Source organism: Trachymyrmex septentrionalis, unplaced genomic scaffold (genome assembly GCF_001594115.1).
Source record: "Trachymyrmex septentrionalis isolate Tsep2-gDNA-1 unplaced genomic scaffold, Tsep1.0 scaffold301, whole genome shotgun sequence".
In the NCBI taxonomy this organism is placed as follows: Eukaryota; Metazoa; Arthropoda; class Insecta; order Hymenoptera; family Formicidae; genus Trachymyrmex; species Trachymyrmex septentrionalis.
In genome coordinates, this window is record NW_017305465.1 from 96,555 (window position 1) to 106,997 (window position 10,443).

The following is a 10,443-nucleotide window of genomic DNA, read 5'->3' on the forward strand; positions in this document are numbered from 1 at the left end:
TTCAGATCACCCTTATTATCTTTTTATTTTCGCAGGATAAGGTCCAATCGTAAAAGTGTTCAGACAAAAGTTGTAGGGTTTAAAAACATTATATTTATTAATCTTATCAGTTTGATCTTGGGTGGTGTCGCCAAGGTCAGATTAAGATCACATCGATTTTTTTAAATGGAACACCCTACTTTTAATTCCAGAATCTAATAGCTGATGTCAAGAGCTTTTCAAAATTCTATAATAAAGTTATTTTTCAATAAAGTACTTTTCGAGTTATAAGGCATGAAAGTTACAGTACCGTTGGCATTAATATTACGCAAGGTGTCCGACCGATGGTTAAAATCTCTTGATAAGATTTGTCAAGCTCAAGACCATTGGAGATTATACCTGTAATTTTCATATCTAAAATTTTCATATAAAAATGAATTTTTTGTGCAAAAATGAAAATAAGACGAATAATTTCCAATGGTCTTGATCTTGACAAATGTTATTCAGGATATGATCCTGAACAATATTCAAGAGGTTTTAACCATCGGTCAGACACCACGCGTAATGTTAAGGACGTACTGTAACTTTCGAGCCTTATAATTCGAAAAGTACTTAATAAAAAATAACTTTATTATAGTATTTTCGGAAAGAGCTCTTGACATCGTCTATGAGATTCTGGAATAAAAAATAGAGTGTTCCATTTAAAATAATCAACTTGACTTTGACCTGACCTTGGCGACACACCACCTAAGGTCAAACTGATAAGATCAATAAATATATCTTTTTAAATCTTACAAATTTTGTCTGAACACTTTTACGATTGGACCTTATCCTACGAAGATAAAAGGATGGTCTGAAACACCCGATATACAGGATGTTCCATTTTAATGTTCTACTTCTAAATAACTTTATTTTTGATTTTAGAAAAAAATGTTTCAGACAAAAGTTGTATATGTTTGAAGGGGACTTAAGATGGTGTTATTAGTTTGATCTTGAATAGTTGCTTGAAGGTCACGTGAAGGTTACCTTCAATTTCTTAAATGGAACCCCCTACTTTTTATTGCACATTCTTGTAGATCATCTCGAGAGCTTTACAAAACACTATAATTAAGTTCATTTTCATTATGTACTTTTTGAGTTATAAGGCTTGCAAGTTACAGCCCCGCCGGCATTAGCATTACTCAAGGTGTCCGACTGGATAACTAAAATCTTTTAAATGTTGTACAGCAAGATGATGCGGATCCACACAATGCGCGCATCGTAACCAATTTTTTAAATGATAGATGTGCAGGACGCTGGATTGGACGAAATGGTTTCGTGGCTCGGTTTCCTAGGTCACCTGACTTAACGTCCTCTGACTTTTTTCTGTGGGGCTAAATCAAAAATATTGTTTATGAAAAAATACTCTCGACGCCTGAAGATCTAAAACATCGCATAAGAGCGACATACCGAATATTCCAATTGAAGTATTAAGAAGAACAATTCCAGCATTTAGAAAGCGAATTCAGTTGTGTATCAACGTAAATGGAGACATATTCGAAGAATTATAAATAATATAATGTGAATCTGAAGCACATTCGCATGCGTGCGCTCATACGCACGCATATGAGAAGCAAGGGGACTCACGTAAATCAAGCATCAATGGGAGAAATCCCCGTCCATGTCGTTCATCCTGGATAATGCTAAGCACGGGAAAATGCATGCAGTCAATCTGGAGCTGATTGATTATCAAAAACATAATCAGACCAATTAACAAATAGAAACAAGAACAGAGTACGTGTAACTTTGACTCCCTTTCCCCTTCCCCATACACGCACGTACGTTTGCACACAAGAGATTAAATCCGACTAAGTAACCTCCACGTGGTACACATTGGGTAATGTTAATACCGACGATACTGTTACTTTCAAGCCTTGTAATTTGAAAAGTACTTGATGAAAAAATATTTTATTATAGTGTTTTATTAAAGTTCTCGAGGTGTGCTACAAGAATATGCAATAAAAAATAAAGGATTCCATTTAAAAAATTTATGTTGACCTTGACTTGATCTTGGTAGTGCACCCAATCCAAAATTCGTTATTTCCACCTTCTTTTCCCCAAGAAAACCTACAACTTTTATATAAAACTTTTTCTTGTATCTCTCTTAGTTTCTGAGATATTCACCTGAGGCGATTAAATTGTCTAAAATTTGTATATACAGGGTATATTGTCTCGGTAGTCTAAAGGCTTAGGACGCTCGCACGGAATGCAAGAGATCCGGGTTCGACTCCCGGCCGAGGCAATATTTTTCGCAATAAGTTTATTACAGTTTTTTAAGATTTGGGAAATTTGGGGGGATTATTAATATTTTAGATTAATTGCGTTGAAAGTCTGACAACCATATCGGCACGTAATTATCATATCTGAAATTAATTTATTTAATTGAATATATAATATACAGTAGTTCAACATCTTAACATTCAGACCGTAGTGGCGCTTCGTATCATCTTTGTAATGCATTTTAATATAAACGGTCGTGTTTCCAATCATATAGTTTATACAGGGTATCCGGTAAGTTTTGACAAAGCGCTCGTGTATAGATAGAGCGGACTATATTGACATGAGTCAAAAAGTTCTGTATCATTAAATGTAATTTTCACAATAATTAACAAAATATTAATTACTAAAAATTGCCGAATATTGGTTTTCAATAATTTTTTACTCAAATACTAATAATTTTATAGAAAAAAAAAACAGCAAGAGACAAATATTGTTTATTTTCTTCTTATAGAATTTTAAGAATTTTTTTAAAATTGTGTATCAATGTTTAGTATTGCATTTTTTTGGCAACTTTTTACCAACATGAGAAAATATAAAATATAAATGGTATTAAGAAATTCTGAAAAAATTCTCAGAAATTGAGAAGAAAATTAACAATTTTTGTTTCTTGCTGTTTTTCTGTAAAGTCTTATTTAAATAAAAAATTATTAAAAACATATTCAGAGCAATTTTTAGTAATTAATAACTATTGCGAAAATTGCAAAATGGTAGAGGACTTTTCAAATCAGTTTAGTTCTATCTACATATGAGCGCTTTGTCAAAACTTACCGGACACCCTATATAAATTTGGAAGCCATAATATAATTACTAAAATATAACAAAATGAAAAAAATATATAATTAATAGTATTGATAATTCTATTAATTATACACTATATACATATATGTATGGGTCGACCTTAAGAACGAGTGTCGTACATTAAAACGATGAAACAAGTGAGGAGTAGGAACGGTAATAAGCATGAATACCGATCAATTTCAATTTCAAACCAAAAGTACTCGGTCTTGGACACCTCAAAATTATCCTATGAATTTCGCGGTTTTAATTGTATAAAAAATAGTAGTGTAGTCTCGTAGAATTCCTGTCTTTTACTAATTTTTAATTTATTTGCGTTACACTCTAATTTATTTCAAAGTTGCATTAAACATTTCTTACCTAGAATTTTAAACAGAAATACCTGAAAAATCTAGGAATTCTCAAGGAATTTTTTTTTTAATTTCAGTAATCACTCTATAATAACAGATCGAAATTGGACTTGTATATATTACAAAAAAGATGGCTGTATAGTCATGCTTTAAGTTATGATGATAGGATAGTTATAGGACTTCGCAATGTCTCATGTTTCACGTGTGATCTCTATTAAGCGTCAATTATACGGTTGTCAACGTGACTAATTCAGGATTATGTTGTGTGTTGTGGGACACGCGGGAGCTCTAACTCGAAGGGCAGGGCCCTCTACTGATCATTCCAATCCCAATACTAATTACAATGTAAGTATCTATTTATCCATTAAAAAAAATTTCGACTGCTATCCTTCCCTCTTCCTCCTCCTCCTCCTCGCTTTTTCGCGCGAGGAGCGGGAACAGAGGTATGAGGACACATGTTATTTTGCTCTCGAACGTTGATCTTTTTTCATTAAGTACCACGGGAATGAATGCCAGTTTTGTGTACGTGCTCAGGCTGTTTTTATCTTATCCTCTTTTTGGTTGATTTTTATGGGATCTGTTTCTGTGTATGTGATTCTTGGTGTCATCATGGTAATAAAACGATAACTCTAACACAGCCGCGACCACTGTTGCTTTTTGTTCTCACATCTCTCTCTTCCTTCTTCTGTCCTTTTTGTGGGTTTTGTTTCTTACCTGTGTGAAACGTAACGACGCGACGATGCGCCCTGGGTAGACGACGCGAATGTTTAATCTTATATACTGAGTGTCATTTCGAGAATTACACGAAGACATACATAATAATAAGCTAATAGTGTAATTGCGGATGCCATTGAACACAGAATTGGCAAATTTCAAGTCTGCTTAATCCTTACCAAACGTATCCCTTCGATACGTATACTTACACGGATTACATGCGAATGTCTATTCTTTTTCATTTTTATATTACTCTGTGAAGAAATGCTTTAATTTGCAATCGAGATAATTTGTTTGTATGAATGCTATGTATATATCGCATATTTGATTCGGCTGATTTGTTCTTTCCTTTTTTTCTTCAGTTCTTTGCTCAGTCCTTTGCATGCATTTTTTACTATTTAAATAAGAGAGAAAAAGGGGAACTTTATGCGTTTCTGCGATTTGTATCTTTTCTGTTGATTGTGATAGCGATATTTGGGTCGAAAACAAATTTTCCTAATCACTCCAGCATTTCTTTGCGTGCAAAGTAGTTTTTGCCTGGCATTTTAGCTCACTTCTCTTGGAGTTAATCAAACGGCAAAGTCATCTTTGTTGTAGTATCGACAAGCGGTGAAATCACCTCCGTTTGCGCTTCAACAGAAGCAGCGATCTTTCCTGACTTTTGGATTCGGAGCTGGTCCAGCGAGAAGAGAGTCTCACGTAAACGTTAATGTGACTCCCACTAGCCACGATTTAGCATCGGATACACCTGAGATACGCAAATATAAAAAGCGTTTCAACAGCGAGATCCTCTGTGCTGCGTTATGGGGTACGTATACAGTTCGTGCAGAATCTTTGTTTGTCGCGCACTGTGATTGTAAGCTCTGATTATAACCGACTCTTATTATTTTACAGGTGTAAATCTGTTAATTGGGACCGAGAACGGCTTGATGTTGTTGGACAGGAGTGGACAGGGTAAAGTTTACCAATTGATCAGTAGAAGACGTTTTCAACAAATGGAGGTTCTCGAGGGTCAAAATATCCTGGTTACGATCAGCGGTAAGAAAAATAGAGTACGCGTCTACTATCTTTCTTGGTTGAAGAGCAAAATTCTACGGACAGATGGTCACAGTGATGTAAGTTTTATTTTACGCGCACACACACACACATGCATTTAATTTCCTTTCTGTGTACTCGTTTTAATATCGAATATTACTTTGTAGCAAGTCGAACGACGTAATGGTTGGATCAATGTGGGCGATCTGCAGGGCGCTGTGCACTTCAAAATAGTGAAATATGAAAGAATAAAGTTCCTTGTGATCGCGTTGAAAGATTCCATAGAGATTTACGCCTGGGCGCCAAAGCCGTACCATAAATTTATGGCTTTCAAGTCTTTTGGCGAGCTCGCGCACAGACCTCTATTGGTTGACCTTACAGTTGAGGAGAGTTCAAGATTGAAGGTTATCTATGGTAGTGCTGATGGATTTCACGCGGTCGATTTGGATTCCGCCACAGTTTACGATATATATTTACCAAAACATGTAAGAAAACTCAGATCTGTTTATTCATATTGATAAATGTGCGCGATGCGATTTATTGGCTGATCTCGTCATTCAAGAAATCCGAATTTAATTTCTTGATAATAATCAGTAATGCACGAGTAGAATATTCATAAGTACTTTGCATTATTTGAAATCTATTTCGACATAATCTTCGGTAAAAATATTAAATTCAGTTATAAAAAATTATTATAAAAAATAATCAATAATAAATTCAATATTAAATTCAGTTATAAAAAATTATTATAAAAAATAATCAATAATAAACTAGATTTAATAATAAAGAAATACCGTGTGCGTGTGCGTATATGCGTGCGTACGTGTGTGCATGATAGACTTATTTTTAAAATTTCAGATATTCAGTCATCAAGTTTCTTTAATGATATTTTAAGTCTATAAATTATTAAATTCGAATTGTTAAAATCGAAAAACAATTGGAAGCATATACATCTACTTAAATTTTTATTCTTTTTAAAATTTGGTGACAATGTGTATTATTATTTGTTTTTCAATCGTAGACCCAGGGTCCTATTTGTCCGCACTGTATAGTAGCGTTGCCAAACAGTAATGGTATGCAGTTACTACTCTGCTACGATAATGAGGGCGTATACGTAAATACTTATGGCAGAGTATCAAAGACGATGGTTCTTCAGTGGGGTGAGATGCCTACGAGCGTCGCATACATTGGTACGGGACAAATTATGGGTTGGGGAAACAAGGCGATTGAAATTAGGAGTGTAGAGAGTGGTCATCTCGATGGTGTTTTTATGCACAAGAAGGCTCAACGACTCAAGTTCCTCTGTGAACGTAATGATAAGGTGCGTGTAATTTGAAATGTACAACACTTAACGATTAATTGAAACGCATATTAATGTATGAAATCCATCCGCCTATTTGTCTTTTTACTCATATATATAATTTGTAACATTATGTCGCTTTATCTGTTTCTTAGGTATTTTTCTCGTCGGCAAAGGGTGGTAGTTCGTGCCAGATCTATTTCATGACTCTAAACAAACCGGGCATGGCCAACTGGTGATCCCGAATGAGGCCAAATTTGGCCCCAAGATTATTATCCTCACGTTTACCTCCGTTACACAATCCTTCGCGTGTATCGGGATATACAGCATCGGCGCGCACACTCGCTCGTCCTTCACTGCCAGGACCCAGCGCCTTGGAGACCAGGAAGTGTGTACACCGTATCCAATATCTTTATCAGCATCAACAACAAGTACAGCATTGTCAACGTCATCGTCATTATTCTCATTATTATTTACGTAATCTTTCGTACAACTACAATTGTGATTACGAAGAAGCTGAAGAGTATGATAATAGGTTCCAACAATGCACTCGGTTGCCGTTACGAAGCACACCGGGGACGTTAACATTCGTCAATCTGCTTGTCAAGAAATTCCTCTGTTTTTTCATTTGTTCGCCTTGCGGATTGCGTAATGCAGCCTAATGTGCGGCCGAAACGCAGAGCGAATTCTTCTCCAACCCCTCCATAAAACAAGAGTGCACGATGTATTATTGCATGCTGGTAAATCGTATTAATAGTATTCTATGTATTTTTCTTTCATTTTTTTTATATAAATTTATCGCATTAATCACTACGATAAGTCTGTACTTGTTTTGCGTTGGCATGTATACGTAAAGACTTTAATTCTCAAGGAATCTTAAATATTAAAAATGAAATAAAGTGTGTTTTACCATGTTTGGCGAATAGTTAATAATTAAGAGTGTTTTATACGGAAGATGATTTAGAATAACGTAATAAAGTATGAACTTGATTTGTGCAGATCTTTCTAAAAAATTGTGAGTAGAAAAAATTGTAGTTGTAAGAACAGTGTTGACGAATTACCAGCTCGCATAGCTAATCGGTTGTTGCTGTGCAACTGTTTTGTAAAGAAATCCGTGCAATAAAATCGATAAATCGGTCTGTACAAAAAAGCTCTATCTAAGAGACTTTTCTTAAATCAAGGATATACTCCGATAATCGAAGTGTGAGTGTCGTATAAAAATTCGGAGATCTTGAGTAAAAAAAAGAAAGAAAGAAAGACAGATGGAAAAAGGAAGCTCGTATAGGGCTCGAAATCGTGATTATTTTCTTGTCGAAGTTTGTTAATTTCTTAGTGAAAAGTTCTGGTGTAGTTTTTAACGAAATGTGTAGCAACGCTCTAGTAAAAAGCGGACACTTTACGATGGGCTGGCTATATGGGCTGGCTCCATGAATAATGGAGATGACATCTTTACATATAACGCGATATCATGATAAATTTAGAATTAAGTGAGAGTAATTGAGGGGATGGGCGGAATAAAGGCAATTCTACTTAGGCCCTTTTTCCAGCAATTAGCTTTTTCATGTAATATTGATCGTAATAGAGAAGTATTGTACATGTAACTTCTTAAAGACATTACATAAATTTATTTAATATTGTATCCATTTATGTATAATAAAAAAAGTAGCAAGTCATTTTAATTTTTATTAATATCAAGATTTTGTAATTAGACTTTTATTCCGCCCATCCCCTCAATTACTAACGTTAATTAATTGTCTAGTTATAGCAGCTGGGTTCTTTCCGTTCATGCGAACAAAAGCATGACGATGATGACGATGACGCGAAATGATATAATGTGGATAGACATTTGACGGACGAGTCGCATTTTTACAAACAATAGAGTAATTGTATTGAAGGAATTTCGTGACGCCATGATGTCGCGGAATGAATAGCCAAGTTTCTAATCTTTTTCTTTTTTATATTTTCAAAGTTCCAGTACTTTTTTTTTACATTTTTGACATACGCACTCTATATCATGAGAAACATATTTGTCGTTTATCGACGAACAACATATGTAAGTCGATATGTAAGTCTTCAGCTTTTGTAAGAAAGAACTGTACATAAACCTTAAATTGAATTTCGGTTGAATTGCCTGAAAATTTGAAATGTTATAGATAAATGTCTGATAAAATATCTCCACAGGCATGACCCCCTTGTAATGAACTGTTTGACTTCTACGAGGCATCATTTTTCGAAACTGACTAATATTACAATTTCTTATTTTTTTTTAGTACAGTGCATTCCTATATCATTTGCACTTTCTATGTATATTTTTAAGTAAAAAATTATAAGGATAATGTTGTCCTAATTGTTTCTCACAAATCGGGATGCTTTTGATTATTGTTTTATATTATAAGATTTAATAGAAAAATGAATTTTTATTATTAAAAAAATATAATTTAATAATAAAGCAAAAAATATTTAACTGATAAGAACTAATAGTATAAATAATTATGAAAACAACGGTTGTGAAAAGTATTAATATGTCGCAGAAGTTCAAGCACGATCTCGAGACGCGCACAAAGATTCGCTGCGTACAAGTCGGATGTACGCTTAAATAAGATAGCAACATTACGACTGGCGCATGGTTTACTCAATATAAATATAAACGAAGCATAAACGATTCTTCATGCGCGTCCCATAATCGTGCGTAAAATTCCGCGCTCTAGATATGAAGCAACATAGCGTTGACTTAAATCAAGTTATTGACTCGATATTCTTACAGCTTTTTTTTGTAAGAAACAATTAAGTCAATATTATCCTTATAATTTTTTTACTTAAAAATATACATAGAAAGAGCAAATAATAATGTAGAAATGTACCTTACTTGTTGAAAATAAGATATTGTAGTATTAGCCTGTTTTGAAAAATGACGCCTCGTAAAGGTCAAACAGTTCATTACAGGGGGTCGTGCCTATGGAGACTTCATCAGGACGACAAGATCTATAACATATTAAATTTTCAGGCAATTCGATTTCGAATCGATTTCGAATCGAAATTCAATTTCCATAAGATTTGTGCAAGGTTCTTTTGTAACTTAGCGAAACATCGCGCGCTAAAAGAGAGCATCCTATCTTTCTCCTTTCCTGCTCGTTTTTTGATTGTAAATCGCCGTTTCACTTCCGAGAAGCGTTACTATGGTCTAATCTCGTATAATCTCAAAGATACTTTCTCTTCGGTTTGAAAAAGAATTCTTCATATAATCATTAAATCGGTATTTTATCGATGTCGGATTATCCTAGGTCGATTTAAGCTGGCTTAAACAGTGTTAATAATGGGAAGAAAGAGTAAATTCCCAATTATATGCGACTTGTTCATTCACGTGATCTAATGGAGTTTACGAATACAATCAGTATACGTAATGTTCGCGCAGGAATTTTGTCAATGGATCGAATAATGTTAGAAATTGTAGTAGAAACGTATTTAATTGACAACATGACAAGAATATCAAGATTATCCGATCAGACGTTTTTCCGTGCGACTGAGAAGGATGTGTTCGGGCGAAAACAAAGTATATGGATTGTGTACGTGTGCATGACGTCGTAGCGAGAGCTAAGCAAATATTGCGATATAGCAATGTACTCTAACAATATCTCTTTTCGTCCAACTTAATCAAGTTGACATATCTTTGCTCGTCGCGCGCATCGAAGCGACTAAAGCGATCTTGTCGTCGATCGGAGTCTACATCTTTTTACGTAAAGCATCATGTAATATGACGCGACTTGCAACACGTAAGCGCGACAATACTTCTAACGGTCCGAGCGAAATTAAGTTACGTGAGACATTTGTACATATATTTATGTATTCGTAAATAAATAAATATGTGACATGATGTCGCACGCGACATATACGGAGAGATACATTTTACTACGGTGTAATTAGACAATTAATGTGTGTTGTCTAACTTCACTA

General features: G+C 34.6%; 1 protein-coding gene across 13 annotated transcripts in view; it reads left to right on the plus strand.

Annotated features, from left to right (window-relative positions):
- Positions 1-6,749, plus strand: part of LOC108749600 (traf2 and NCK-interacting protein kinase) — an 86,519-nt gene extending 79,770 nt beyond the window's left edge. For 11 of the 13 annotated variants that reach the window (XM_018488382.1, XM_018488389.1, XM_018488390.1 and 8 more), the window contains 5 exons: positions 4,755-4,965; positions 5,052-5,272; positions 5,360-5,677; positions 6,214-6,513; positions 6,648-6,749. In XM_018488382.1, the coding sequence (XP_018343884.1) occupies positions 4,755-4,965; positions 5,052-5,272; positions 5,360-5,677; positions 6,214-6,513; positions 6,648-6,731 (1,134 nt within the window). In that variant the 3' untranslated portion in view covers positions 6,732-6,749. The remainder of the gene's footprint in view (positions 1-4,754; positions 4,966-5,051; positions 5,273-5,359; positions 5,678-6,213; positions 6,514-6,647) is intronic. The other 2 variants (XM_018488386.1, XM_018488394.1) reach the window with 1 other exon arrangement.
- The last annotated feature ends 3,694 nt before the right edge of the window (positions 6,750-10,443 follow it).